This window comes from Macrosteles quadrilineatus, unplaced genomic scaffold, assembly GCF_028750875.1.
Source record: "Macrosteles quadrilineatus isolate MER2022 unplaced genomic scaffold, UCM_ALF_1.0 Scaffold_3__2_contigs__length_128488019, whole genome shotgun sequence".
NCBI classification, from domain to species: domain Eukaryota; kingdom Metazoa; phylum Arthropoda; class Insecta; order Hemiptera; family Cicadellidae; genus Macrosteles; species Macrosteles quadrilineatus.
The window spans coordinates 13,050,930-13,067,238 of record NW_026542596.1 but is presented as its reverse complement, the minus strand read 5'-3'; the positions used below and the strand labels follow the sequence as shown (position 1 = coordinate 13,067,238).

The 16,309-nt window shown below is 31.7% G+C and overlaps 1 protein-coding gene across 1 annotated transcript in view; it reads left to right on the top strand.

Annotated features, from left to right (window-relative positions):
* The window catches only part of LOC128990031 (Ig-like and fibronectin type-III domain-containing protein 1), a 129,029-nt gene that overhangs the window by 71,336 nt on the left and 41,384 nt on the right, over positions 1 to 16,309 (top strand). Inside the window, exon 3 of the mRNA XM_054412246.1 lies at positions 16,244 to 16,302. Coding sequence (XP_054268221.1) covers positions 16,251 to 16,302 — 52 coding nt within the window. The 5' untranslated portion in view covers positions 16,244 to 16,250. The remainder of the gene's footprint in view (positions 1 to 16,243; positions 16,303 to 16,309) is intronic.

Here is a 16,309-nt window from a genome sequence, read left to right as displayed (position 1 = left end):
CAAGTATATAGCTGTCTCAAAGGTTATAGCAGTTCATTGATTGATAAATTAATACATAAACACAAAAATAAAATTACGTAAAATCCAGTGATTTATAAGAAATATGTGTGTACTGAATATGGCGTCTCACTAAACAACGTTGTGCATTCGGAAATGTCAAAAAACAATGTTACAGTATCTTACAATTGTTATTTGTGCAACTAGTGAGCAAAGGGAGCAATTGACTGACTCGAGAGAAATACTTACTCACGAGCCGTAGGCGAGGATATATAATGAACACTGGCCAGTGAGGAATGGTTTCTCGAGTGAGGCAATTGCACTTTGCACTCGAGTTGCACATTATATTATTCCTACAGTTACCTTAAAACAAATAAATTGGTAAGGAAACGTGACATATTTTTACAAAGAAGTGAACTTTTAATATTACATTTAATGATACAACAGTAAAACAGCTGACCAGCTGATTTACAGCCAGTGCTGCCAACGTAACGTATCAACGACCTTGTCTGCATGCTACGTGTCTTCACGTTGCAAATCTGGAGTGAGTGAGACAAAGTAATTAGAGTGAGACAATGTTAACATTGTCTCACTGATGAGCGAATCGGCCACTTTGCATTCTCAAATCAGAGAGAAAACATGCACATTGTTAGGTAACTGTAGGAAAAACCTCTAACAAACTATCTAATCTATTAAGAAACCGCAACAATGACCTTATCGATAAAAAAGATAAGACTGGTGTTTACAAAATCACATGTGATAACTGCCCCTCCTTCTACATTGGCCAAACTTCAAACACAATGACGATAACACAGACAAAGGTTAAGGAAGGTCAGGAGAGGGACATTACGTCATCCACTGGACTTGGACATGCCGTCATGACTTATCTTCTGGGGTCGCCACACGTGTCCCCCGTGATTAACACTGGCCAGTGTTTACAGTATTATTATATTCGTTTTTTTGTGTTTTTCGTGTTCGTGTACGTGTTCTAAGTGTAACGAAGAATCTAACCAAATTGGTTAGATGACTTATTGACGTTTTTGTTCAACCTGAAGATGGACTTTTGAGTCCGACACTATAGTAATGTACTACTGAAGCAGGATCACTTGACGAAGTCAGGTAACATAAACCATTTAGCTATCGAATGATTGTAAAAATGTTATTTATATAACAATGGTTTTCAATGAACGTGCTTCACAAAACCAGAACCTTGATGCCCAAAGACCAGCCTTGCTCCTACTCATGTACGTTCTCCACGTCGCTGCCCCGACCATGCTCTGCCTAATCAGGTCATTTGTCTACGTTGTTTAAATGTTAAAGGTCCCCTCATCGCTGTCAAGGCTACGCATGATGTGAATATATTACGATCTCTTTAAAATACTCATTACATAAACACATTGTTCCTATAAGAGTTTAAAATTTAATTACTTCACTTTTTCTTAAATCTGGTTATTTGAGTATGTTCCCTCTTTCCGTTTTTCCTATATATATTTTTTTCTCGTCCCAAACCAATTGAACAAGTGTTATTTTATTGTTGTATTAACAAACTCCATCTCATGAATGCAGATCTAATTTTCAATTTATAATTTTTGTTTGGTTGATCAACCTTGTGTTCCACTTTTACTTAACAGTAACTTATAGCTTTTATTTGTAAAAACTAGTTAAAAGGGCGGAATACACAGATGTAGGTAATATATTAAAATTGACGGTGTAAATTGGTAAAATTTAATATTCCTCCATTTATGTCGTCGACAACTAGAATTTTTTGTCTAGCCATTCAAATTATATCCAAACCGAATTCACCACATTTCTAATGTTTCTTGCTATAAAAATGTTCCTTGTAGTTGTGCAAAGACTAACAAGAAACAGGGTCAACCTATTTAAGTGTGAATAGACTTGCTAATCATGTTAGAAGAACGAGTCCTTGTATTGTTAACGTATTCGCATGGGAAGTTAAATTGACTTTTTAAACAGTGAAAACGTCTGAGACACAGTTTTACCCTAAAATATAGACTAGTTGACGCTTCGAAATAAAATACGTCAAAAACATTTGCGCTTACAATTTCTTTAGAACTGAGGAACCCCCATACGCCAGACATTGGTTTTAGGCCTAACTTAGGCGAATTAGGCTATGTGTGTATTGCCTAGAAATTATTTGTACATGAATTCATAAAATATTTAAGCTATTAAAACAAATACGTTTGTAAGTAATGTTTAAGATAACAATACACGCAAACAGACAGTGTTTCATTAAGGGGATCCGCCACCTCTAAACCTAATTTTCTTATTAAAGCTAATATTTTCATTTTTTCTCTCATTTTTAGTTATTTAGCGTTTATATAATAGGAATATGACAAATTTTTTTTTATATATACCTACATATATATTATATATACATATATAAATTTCGGAGTGGGGGGAAGAAAAGCTTAAATAACTTTTTTGTTTATCAATATATTTCAAAAAAGTAAGTATTTTCATGTTCCTTACAACCTACTGTAACTTTAATGGTATAATAACCATAGTAACGCAATTGTTACAAAAATTATAGCAATTTTCATAAAATGTAAAACAATTTTACCTTAATTTTTACCAAAAATGTTTCAAAATATATTTATTTTTGATTGTATAAGGCTTATTATACCATTAAATATAGTTCATAGTATGGGGATGATGTGGTAAAAATTTGAATTGGCTAGCTCAAATACTTTTGATTTTATTTAACAAAATGTAAAAAAAAACACGACTTTTGGGAAATCGCGTCCAAAGTCCGCGAACACCTGGTTTGCCCAAACCACAGTTTATCACTGTGGTTATATTCATATAGCTCAGGTGCATTATAGCATTCAAACTGTTAAGTGTTTATATGTATGTGATAAATATGCCATTTTTATAAATACAAATTATTCTTTTCTATATTATAGGGAATATATAGATGATTAAAAAAATAAAACTAAAAATCCGAAAATTCTCATTTTTGTTTTGTGGTCAAGGTACCAATAGTAAATATGGTCAGATATGCATGAAACTTCACATGGATATTGTCAAAAGCATACCCAATAAGAAAATGACATTTTTGGAAAATTGTAAAAAATAAAAAAAACCCCATTTTAGTGGTGGCGGATCCCCTTAACAACACATATTTCAAATAAACACAATGCATTGCAAACTGAAATGGGAATTAAAAAAAGAAGTAATGAATGTTACATTTGTGGTGACACAGCGTGGTTAATGAAGGTTTAGGTTGCACGGCTAATATTCAAGGCCTTAACATAAATTATGCTAACGTGACCCACCTCAGCGGGCTAAACGTGATTAATTATGGTTAAGCTCGGGTTTTTCTGTTTCAAATTCTCATTACTGAGTGTTTTTTTGCTGAATGTTTTACAAAACCTCGAGCTTAGTATAGAAATAATTGTTGTTTTATCAGACGCAACCATACAAAAAAAGTTATTAAAATGTTTATATTTAAATTTGAATACTTTAATGCCCCTAACTTGTAATTCGTCAAACCATATTATAAAAATATTATTTTTATTAAAAGTACAACATTGAACGATATTTTAAAATATATATGGAAAAAAACTTACAAAAAATTAAATACGAACTTTTATTTTAAAATAATCACCTAATCCCTTGTTTAAATTACAATTTTGATCGATACTAAAAAAGCCAAAACTGAGACAGAAGGTTCATCCTATCGTTTTTAATATATATTTGATTATAGGCCAACTTTTGAAGTATTCAAAAATGAATCAAAATCTGTGAATAAGTTTTTTTTTTTTTAACTTATTCAAACGACTATTTGTGATTTTGATGTGAACAACTTAAGTCTTAGTAAATAATTACGGCTTATAAATTATAGTATAATGAATTTCATATCTGTTACTTTAAGCAATATTAGGCCTACTTATTACGGGATAAAATACTTACATTAACTGCAATATATTTTCAAACAATATCCACAAAACTACCGAACAGTATAAGATTATCTAAAACTTCGCAATATCACTATTTATATTTTTTTAATAGGTAAATACATAGGAAAATGGCTCCATTTAGCCGTGAAAACAAATTACGATATGTGGGTAGTCAGAAATGTACTGTACACATCAAGGCACTATCTAACCGTTACAGTTTCAAAATACATTCTCTTCCAGTTGTACAAGGTTTATAACGATAAAAAACAAGTATTTTAAAGTTGCTTTACCACACGAAAGGATATTCTAAAGTTATAAAATCATGAATCCTAAGTCAAAGTTAAAATTTCCAAGACAAAATACTAAACCTCGGCCGCAGATAACCTGCAGACTAAACGAGAATCCGATAAGATTTTCAATTAAATCTATTTAAATAACATTAGGTTCAGCAAGTACCAAGGTTTGCTGCCATAGGCAGGGTAGTAAAGTTTGTTTTTTTGTAAAATATTAATAGCTTAGGATTTGTTAAGTTTGATCAAACTGTATCCATAGACAAGCTAACTAATTCAAAAGTTTACTTATTCTCCAAAAGAATAACATTGGAATTTAAAATTTACAATTTTATTGAATTTTCTCCGTAACTAATAAGCGTATAAAAATACGTCTGTATATTAAAGAGAAATAGGGAAATGTTATTTCTTTAGGATCAAAAATTAGTAAAACCAGTTTTACCCCATAAACCCCCCTATAACATCCAGTTCCCATAGTCCGATCAAGCTTGCTCACGAACTCATTCAAGTTTATCCCGCACTACACCTTCTAGCCAAATTTTATAAAAAACTGACAAAAAATAGCGTTCACAGACGTATATACATCTATATACATAATTAAACATGTGATCAAATAGTGGTTTTGGCCACTAGGGACAAAATAAAAATGTATATCGGTCCCGGGTTCGTATAGTGTGTTAGCGTACCACCTACGGTAATACTCGTAGCTACTTCCCTATAAGTAAATTCACTAAAAACACGTCAAAGCAATTATCAAACCCTTTTTGGCATGCCAATTTTAAACAATAAATGATGAAAATTGTTTCGGCTTAAATCAACCTAAAGGTCTAGTATACTAAAAAACAATTTTGATCGATACTAAAAAAGCCAAAACTGAGACAGAAGGTTCATCCTATCGTTTTTAATATATATTTGATTATAGGCCAACTTTTGAAGTATTCAAAAATGAATCAAAATCTGTGAATAAGGTTTCTTTTTTTTAACTTATTCAAACGACTATTTGTGATTTTGATGTGAACAACTTAAGTCTTAGTAAATAATTACGGCTTATAAATTATAGTATAATGAATTTCATATCTGTTACTTTAAGCAATATTAGGCCTACTTATTACGGGATAAAATACTTACATTAACTGCAATATATTTTCAAACAATATCCACAAAACTACCGAACAGTATAAGATTATCTAAAACTTCGCAATATCACTATTTATATTTTTTAAATAGGTAAATACATAGGAAAATGGCTCCATTTAGCCGTGAAAACAAATTACGATATGTGGGTAGTCAGAAATGTACTGTACACATCAAGGCACTATCTAACCGTTACAGTTTCAAAATACATTCTCTTCCAGTTGTACAAGGTTTATAACGATAAAAAACAAGTATTTTAAAGTTGCTTTACCACACGAAAGGATATTCTAAAGTTATAAAATCATGAATCCTAAGTCAAAGTTAAAATTTCCAAGACAAAATACTAAACCTCGGCCGCAGATAACCTGCAGACTAAACGAGAATCCGATAAGATTTTCAATTAAATCTATTTAAATAACATTAGGTTCAGCAAGTACCAAGGTTTGCTGCCATAGGCAGGGTAGTAAAGTTTGTTTTTTTGTAAAATATTAATAGCTTAGGATTTGTTAAGTTTGATCAAACTGTATCCATAGACAAGCTAACTAATTCAAAAGTTTACTTATTCTCCAAAAGAATAACATTGGAATTTAAAATTTACAATTTTATTGAATTTTCTCCGTAACTAATAAGCGTATAAAAATACGTCTGTATATTAAAGAGAAATAGGGAAATGTTATTTCTTTAGGATCAAAAATTAGTAAAACCAGTTTTACCCCATAAACCCCCCTATAACATCCAGTTCCCATAGTCCGATCAAGCTTGCTCACGAACTCATTCAAGTTTATCCCGCACTACACCTTCTAGCCAAATTTTATAAAAAACTGACAAAAAATAGCGTTCACAGACGTATATACATCTATATACATAATTAAACATGTGATCAAATAGTGGTTTTGGCCACTAGGGACAAAATAAAAATGTATATCGGTCCCGGGTTCGTATAGTGTGTTAGCGTACCACCTACGGTAATACTCGTAGCTACTTCCCTATAAGTAAATTCACTAAAAACACGTCAAAGCAATTATCAAACCCTTTTTGGCATGCCAATTTTAAACAATAAATGATGAAAATTGTTTCGGCTTAAATCAACCTAAAGGTCTTAAGTTCCATAGTATTTTACAGCATCGATGTACAAAAAGGTGTTGGAAAAAATAGGCCCCACTCTTCAAAAGTAAACGCAGATATTATACGAGGCAACGGGAATACAAAAATCTAACTTGCACATAATTTAAAATGTTTATGAAATACGCAAATAAGAACAGAATAAAGATCTAAGGATAACAATGTATTGCTATCATACCACATTGACCGTCAAATCCTCGCGCCAGCTGACGCGCAGGCATCACAGTGAAAGGCTCAAGGTCACTCTGTGATGTAAACCCAACAAGTGTGCAGAGTCAAGGTCATGGCACACATTCTGCTCTTGATTGCTTGTTTGTTTATGCAATGTGAACTGGATTGCCGTTTCATAAGGAAAATTTACGTTTATGTCTCTCCGTGCATTGTTATTATTTATTATGAAGTAGGTTGCTAATTCGTGTATGCTTTTGAAGATTCCTTAGGGTGTGAATGTATACTTTTTAACTAAGCAGCTGTTTAGGCCAAAGTCACTATGGCAATTTAAAAAAAAAAACAAGAAAAAATTTCTTCTCTTGAAAGAATCTATATTTTTATCCTCTCAAAACATTAAGGCCACAACTGCATTTAAGGGTACGCCTTACCTTGGGGGGGGGGGGGGGAATATCATTATGGGGGGCAATAGTAATTAATTACTAATTTAATATCGGCACTCCTATTTTGGCTCACATTTTGATATATTTTTTACTTTTAACTAGCTGTATTATTTTCTTATTTATTTATAAAAGGTATAAAATTACCTGAGTACTGCCAGAATGTTGGTCCTTACGGATTACGCGTTTCGAGGAGCTTAAGTCCTCATCATCAGATCTTGTACAAGAAACACATCCATCACTTCGAAAAGGTCGTCAAAAGTTTAAATATACAACACGGACACATATTAAAAAAAACACATTTTACACTTACGGGTAGGCCTACCGACAAAAACTTGCAATGTCCGACCGCACAGTTGTAGGTTAAAGTCATGACCATGAGGTAATTTTATACCTTTTATAGTTTGTTCTGTGATCCAGAGACAAAAACAACTCAAAATATGAACTTATTTATTTGGTTTCGAGGCACTCTTCCTAGGTTTTTCAGCTTAAGGTAGGATAAAGTATCAGTTTTATGTCACAAGTAAAAGTGGTGATTGGCGGGATTTGAATCCGTGACTGAAGTACAGAGGTTTTGCATTTTGTCTACAGGATCAGCTGTGTCACAGCTGACATTACGCGTTTTGGCGGAAAATTATTACAATGTCATCACTTACACCAATCACGATGAAAACCATTGATAAACAACAGCGTCCAATGAATAATCCGATCGGGGCACTTCACTCCGCAATGCTATATCCGCAACTGACCACTCAGCTGATTCTTAATCTGTTATTATTTGTTTTAAACATAGCTGCAACATGTAATGTTTAAAACTAGTTTTTAAAATAAGGCATTCGTAAGAAACTATTCTTGTAGGTAATACACTAAGGAAAGTAGTTTTACAGCATAAAATAATAGTTTTTTTGTTCTTGTTTCAGCTTGTTTGATTTTATGACACGTTGCTCTGTTAGTTATTTAAAAGTATCATATGTAAAAGAACTAGGAAAAATGTTTTCGCCTAAAATAAATCATAATAACAAATATAATTTTGGATAATTGTCCCTATTAAAGACGGTTTATTCAAGATATATGATTCGACATCACGTCACTAGACAAATTAAACTTCATCGATGCCATCTTGGGACACATTGCCATCTGCATGCTAAAGATAAAGTCACCGAATAGTACAGTGCATTGCCCTTGGCCTTTGAAATATGCTGAAATTGTTTCGAATTATAAAATATCAACAACAAGTTATATAAATTATCATAAGCGAAAATACATGTAGTCATAGGACATTCAAATAACTTAAAATATTAATCACCCATATTATTCGTTAGGTATACATTACTGGTACTATATTATTAAAAAAAATTAAAATGCATCAATAAATAAATCAAACCTTTCCAACAAAACTAATTGTAACTCATTTTGGTCACTTTATCCTTTCAATTGTATCTAATTGTAAATCTATCATTTAGAATACAGGATTTGAGTAATCAGTCAAAGCTGCGTAAATATAAACAAACGAGGATCTTCGTTTATTCATCGTTTCACTTACCAAACATTTTATCAATAAGTAAGAGAAAAGTATGTTGTGCTATTAGTAAAATTCCAATTATTTACCATTTATACTATTTATGTTTACATTTTTGAACTGAGTACTAAATAAATAGCTCTATGTAAATATCATTTTGTGTCCATAAACACTGACCAAGTTTGAAACTCCCCTTTAAAAAATCCGATGTATTAATTTAATCTTTTTACGTAATATTTGTTTGGTAATTTTCAAAAGTTGGGGTTTTTCTGTTTTCGTTTATCGTGGCAAAATTATATTTTAGTTTTTTCTGTTATTAAAATATCCGGTTTAAATATATGATAGAGAACACATTTTAAGAAATGCTTATCTGAAAACAGGACTTGGAGATTTATATGGATAAGACAGAGAGCGCTTAATTTTATCTCTAAAAGAACCGTTAGTGAGCTCCAATCAGGAAGCTTTTCTACTAATGACATTAGAGTCTGCGAGTAATTTCCTTTGCATCGATGGTTCCGACGAAAAAGGATTTCCTCAAGGAATTCACGATTATAACCCACAGAATTCCAAACTTATGAATACAAATACCCTTGTATTAGTTTTATAAAATGCAGTAATAATCTAATTTAAATACATTTAAATATGTTAAAATGAAATAAAGTTACTATTCAATTACAATTATTAACAAAACATATACATTACCTCTTTTATAGCTATTTGTACGTTATTTATGCTGCTATTAAAAGTATTAAAACATTTGGTTGAAATGCCTATACAGGTTGTCTCGTAGGTAGACATTCAAACATCGGGAAACGGTTATTTGGCTCGATATAAAGAGAAAATCAAGATTGAACGTGTTTCTCAAAATACACTTGTTAACCAGGTATCCACTATTTAGTTATTTTTTACATTGACATTTTTATCATTAAATGTTTTCGAAATGTTCTCCATATACTATGTCTAGGAAGAGAAAGTAAAAATTAAAGTTCGTAATTTACACTCATCATTGCGTACCTCCTTTACTTTTACATGAACGGTCACTTTGAGTATTCGAAATACAATTTTAATGCAAACATCTCGTATGAAATACCATAGTGTAAAGTTTTCCCGATAAATAATTGTCCATTTTCAGCCCTTTTACATATTCATGGCTGCATCAATGGTTGTAACTTTAGGTAAACTTGTGGCCAACAACGCCCCTGTTATGTAGATGTTGTAATGGACCAACGGGTTAGCAAATTATCGATACAGAGGCCTGCATTAGCATTCCTGTGTTATCCAACTCCCAATTAATGTAACATAAGCTTTGTTAGCCACTCTATCCCATGGATTATAAAGCTGAAATACTGTCTTCATAACTACAGTTTATTTCACAATGTTAAGTAAAATAGCATTTGAAATGTTATATTTTCCTTAATTATAATGATATCTTTTGAGATGATAATTTATCATATGAAGTGACAATTAAGATGCATTTTAGGGTGATGTCGAATAGAACAGCTTACCATAGAGTGAGGTTTTGTGTAATTTAGCTTGGTTTTCAAAAAATAATCAAAAAATTGAAAAATTATCCCTTGATTAGAAATTCATTCTCATAATGTTTAGTGTGTTTCACGTACAGAATCTTAAATTTATTTATTCTTATAGATGGATCGAGACACTGTTCTTTGTGAAATAAACACCAATTATCATTATTTGACTTCAGTTTCCTATTATGTTTATAGGAACGAAATTTTAAAGACTAGATTGTTAAGATACTATCTATGAGTGTCAATAGTATCTAGTTCAATACTTAGATGCTTTGACAAATGCACCCCATGTTAAATTTGTAACTAGATTTGTTCTCAAAATTGTTGTAGTTGATGTGAGCCACCTACTGATTTAAACTACGAAATTCTGTCAAATAAACAATATGTTTTACCAAGTCAAACATAGGGCATGACTTATGATGAGTTATAGCAACTGTTATGAGCTCTCAACATGGTCAGCAACAAAAATAAGGTATAAAATAGAATTTTAGACTTTAGCGCATTCTGTGACTCGCTCACATAACTACGTTATTTTTTAATAAGAAATTTGCTATAGCTGGTCCATATAGATGGGAAGTCTACTTTTTCCTGAGCTGTAGGTGAAGGTAAAACCTATTTTTAGATAAACACAAAAAAGCTAATGAAGTTTACTGGTGGCATATTAGGCTGAAAATTATTATTGTTTCTTAACTCACCCTTCATTATATTACTACCTTGGTCACCACACCAGATATCAGAAATGTCACATATACGTTATTCATATACGTTATTCGTGACAGGAAGTTTGAGATTTGACAATATTATGAGAAGTCTCTTTCTGAATCCAAAGTCAGCGATAATACTCTAAAAACATGGATCACACCAACAACTAGGAGGAAGTAGGAGGAGTAATAAGAACTAATATATCCATTTACAATTACCACTATGAAGAGTTAATGGTGTTAGTTTAAGCATTTTATTGCCGAACTGTCCTCAACGCATCTCATGAATGAATGCAACTCAGTTACATAAGAGTGTATTACCACACATAGACTTGTACAAACGGCTCTAAGAGACTACAAGGTCTAGTTGTATGATGCTAATGTGACTAGCATTCAGTGTGCTGGCCAGTCAAGGTCATGGCACACAAACCTTATCTTTGTTGTGCAAAACATCCAGATTGTTGTTGTTTTACGTCATGTTTTACTCGTTGCTGTTCAACTTGGAGACGAGAATTAAACTACTTTCTGTTACCTATTTAAACAGAAGAAATGCAAATTAAATGAAAAATGTATTTATTTAAGAGGCGAAGTTATGACTTGCAAGTACTCTCTACCTTAATCTCTAAAATATAAATAAAACTATTCACTTATATGGGTGATGCGGACCACCCCTACGTATAAATTTACGGATGTATAAAAAAACCTATTAAAGAGAAAACCAAAATTGAATTTTTTCCCAAAATCAAAATTGTTAACCAAATATGAAAATATGTTTTTATTTTCATTTTGTTGTTTAAGGATTCCTTTAAGAATGCTGTTAAGTAAATAAACAACGCTGTTAAGTGAATATTTTCAATTTTAAGTACTAAACTGAAACGGATACTAAAAAAACTTTCGTAGGCAAACATTTTTAATAGATTCCCTTTCCTGAAAACCTGCAAATCACATCCTTAAATTCAAAAGATGTTTTTACTGGTCATGAAAATGGCACGATTGGAAACCAAAATAATATACCCACTGACTTGTATCATTGACTTGAAAAGATATCTCGATTATAAAGAATTTTCTAGTTGCTTAAAGTTCTATATTTTTGTTCTGTGTTATGTAGTGCTGTAGTTTAAGTAGGTTCATCATACGAAAGGTTATTATTATCATTATTATTAATAATCAACTAGCTGTTACCCACGGGCTTCACCCCGTTTGACTTCATAAGTATTAATAAAATTATCGATTGGCTGAAATAAACAAAACAGGATACAGTAATACAAAAAAATAAGTACAGCTGAGGTATTTTAACATTAAGTATATGAATTATGGAAAGTTCCCTTTGGAAAGGAATTAAACCCTTAAAGGGCAATTTATGAAATAATAGATAGTTTTGTGCAAGGTTTCTCGTCATGACGAACATTTTGAGGGTATGGTTTATGGGAGTGTGACTTATAGTTTTCTCAAAAGTTCATGGGTTTTTTTGGATTTATTATATAGATTAGCCGTTAAACTCGTTAAACTGTGACGCATGCTGGGGTGCGTATTTTAAACTAAATATAAATGCAAGGCGAGTTTATAATATTATATCAAACGGATTATAACACCTCGCATATAGTTATTTTTATTTTTATTGGCCAAAGACCTTGTAAAATACGTATTACACATAAAAGCATTAAAAACCTTTACAAAAATATTTCTGAAATGTTGTAAACGTTTCGATTTAGTGGCAAAGCTGTAAAACACTAAATAGATCTTACAATTACAATGTAAACAGTTACATTTGGTATTGTTGTGCTAGAGAGACATTCACAACGCAATAGAAGGACTTCAATAACAATTCAGTCATTGAAATTGACAAGGACACTCGATCCTTCCTGTTCTGACTGCCTAACACAAGTGCTTCACTTGCAAGTGTTATGACATGCAATGTGGGAACGCAAAACTGTAGCTAAATCCATGCTATCCATAAATCTTGGAGGCACGTCTGATCTCGTAGCTTATGTTCTTAGGGTGCGAGTACAAATCCAGCCAATCAAAAATTTAATTTTGGGATGACATAGTGTTACGAGACAGTGGTAATAGCCCTATTTTTGTCATGGATGCAAATATTGGTAAAAAATAGGCTACATATGTGCACATATAGAAATATTAAAATATAAATTACTAAAATTTGAAGTAAAAATATTTCAGAATGCTGACAATTATTTGTATTGACTGTTGGAAAATGTCGTACATGTGTTAAATGTACACGATTTTCTTCTGCAAATAAGAGATAAAAATTTTTAGAATTTTAATAATTTATTTCAACCTATACAGTGTGTATTGAGAACCACCTAAATAGAAGTTACTGTTTGGCATTGTACGAGTGATATGGTGCCACTGCAGATTTCCCGTATTGGTATGTTTGCGGCAGTCAATAATTGAAGGGGGATTGACATATAGTCCCTGCTCTCTAACTTTTCATTTACCTCAGATGAAAAACTGTTTCTCAATTTCTGTGGTTCTGACATTGAATAGTAGTTCTCCATGGGTTCATGCAGTAGTTTTTATACTAGCAAAATGGATTTAATAAGGTTTATTTTAAATATAAATTTAAAATATGTACCATGTATTAAGGATGACACTTAAAAACAACATAAACATGGCTCAAGAATAAATACAATGAAATCTAGTTTCTAAAAAGGTAATTCTACCACTTTAAACATAACAAAAAATCTCAAAATAGGTGATAACGTCTTAACACAAATTAGGACGTATTGAAATATAATATTGTAACATTTATGGAAATATGTCTAAGCTATCGCCCAAAGCTTTTGAGACTATACTTACAACGTTTTCAACGTCAGTTTAGATGAATTGCTAAAATAAAAACTCTCATTTTATATGATGATTTTACGTTTTAAATAATAAACTACAAATAGATACTTTTTAAAAAATAAAAAAATAGTAAAAAATAGTAAAAATATAGTAAAAAATAATAGTAGTGAGTAAAAATAATATCAATAAAAACTGTTTAGGCCTACTTGATTCAAAATCGGTGTATATAATTTCAAGATTCATTCAGATAAATTCGTTAAGATTCAGATTTTATTTACAACCATAAACCACTTGAGATACTTAATGCACCTCAATGCGCAGTTAAACAACCAAATTGGATTGTGCTGTCGGAAGGTTGGGGAAATGAGGCCATGAAAGTTTCATTAAAAGTAAGGCTATATACCCCATTAAACCACACCTTTAGACAATAGACTTTGAAGTGGGAGTGAAGTCTTCTTACAGTTTAGTATTAATTAAAGATAATCTTAACGTGCTAGATCATATTTATAGGATAGGATATAACGTATAGGTAATCATTTTGCTAGTATATACACGAAATGTAAGTTCTCTTAAAGTTAAGAGAATTAATTACTAATCATAAATAAAATATGGCTCTTAAAAAGTAGTAGCTTAATATACTTTTCTTTAACGAAATATTTTTACATACCGTATTGAGAAATTAACTAACCGATACAGTTGTACAGGGTTCTTTTAATTTTTGTCATCAAACGAAGTAGTTTTTGGCATAAATTGCCTTTTAGTTTGACTTAAAAAAGTAAGGATTTTCGATTAGAATAAAACATTATAAATACAATAAGACGATAGCTAACCAGAATTAAAATCCTTTCTATTTTTATTTAGCAAGTCATGTTAATATTACATACGAGGATTAGTGCAGTATGCTTTTTCCAGTATTAATACAACGAGAAGCTAGAGAAACATATTCTTTCGGATCAAAATATTTACCTATAATGTTATGTATAATATATGTAATAATATATGCAATACCTTTGTATATTACCATATACATAACACTTTTGGAAGACTCTTTATGATAATGTTCGGACACATCTTACATTAACTACTTTGATTGCTAAACACGATGAGTGTAGAATTTGGGGGAGCCATTTCTAGATTTCTCCCTCATAATGCAATTCATTGTTTTAAAACTATTGTTTTAAAAACGTTTTCTAATAATTTTAATAAATGAAACCCCATCTTCTAACTAAAAACATCATTTTCTTGTGAAAGTAAAATAGGTTTCTTTGTGGTTTCTTTATCTGAATACATTAATCTAAAACAGTACGAGTTCATAGGGAAAACGCCCTATTGCAACTTTCTGCTTAGCTTTCTTTATTTCCCTGCTTAAACAAGCGGGCAACGCCTTGTTTGAACAATTTGTACATTTACATTTTGAGTGAAATCGAAGGCTAGTCTCCTCTGACGCGGAGATTGAATACTGTGTTTAGAATACATTAGAGCCAGAGTTTGTAAAGGAAACATCACGAGCAAGCCCGGCTGAATACAAAGATTGTCGGTAAAAGAGATAAAACATTTTGTAGTCAACAGCTATCTGTAGATTCTTGAGTTATTTTATAATGCTACGAGGTTGTTTTAAATACATGTCCTTCAACTAATTGTATTTTTTGGTGGAATATTTATTTATTCATATATATCTAGTAAAAACTAGATGTTTTCCTACATCGTATTTCAAAGATTCTACAAGGAGTAAACTTGTAGTTTTGGATCTTTCAAGTTGCCACAAAACCATTTATTGTTTTATAACTCCAATTCCTAGCCTTGGACTTCATTTTGAGTGCTACGTTTTGATAAACATTTGATCATTGACAAAAACTATTTTCAATATTTAATCATTTTCTTGTGCATACTAATACTGGTGACGTTAATATTTAGGCCATGCATTGTAAACCTTTTTGGCCAAAATAATCCAAAATAAAAATACCTATTTGTTGTTTTTTTTACCAAAATATTCCGTTTTTTACAGTTTTCATTGCCATTATGCTGAAATATTACGCGTCTTCCACAATACAAATCATTCTTACGTCTTTGATTGGGATGGGACGAGTGGCGTCGTCCTGTAATCCAGCTACTAGGAGGTCACGAATTGTGGATATTTATAGGCGTGCACTGTGGATGCGATACTCCCTGGTGTGGATTAACGTCCGCACGAGTGAGTACTACGACTATCCGCAGTACTATCCTGATAATTAGGCCAATTTGTATATACCAAGGAAAATTGTGGTTCGGATTCCACTATAAACTGTAGGTCCCTTAGTTGCCATTAGCTGTATGGGCTATTAATTAACAGCTGTGTCTAAGGAATGTCGGCCTTAGTCACTAACAAGACTACAAGATCGCGCCACTCATCCTACACTCATCTCCATTCATACTTGGCTTAAAATACCTACTATGTATGGTCGCCATTTTATTGAACAGTAACAGTATTGTTTGATTTTACTAAACAATTCAATTAACTGAAAAGAATTATGATTTACAGAACATAATCAATTTCATTTAGAAACGTATTTATATATCAAGTAAATGCATTAGGTCCACCAATCCTAAACGGTTGAACTAATTGGGTTTTCATGTTTCAGGACCAGCATGGAACGAGCCACTGTTCTCCTACTGGTGATCGTGTCTTTTACATATACAGGTATGTA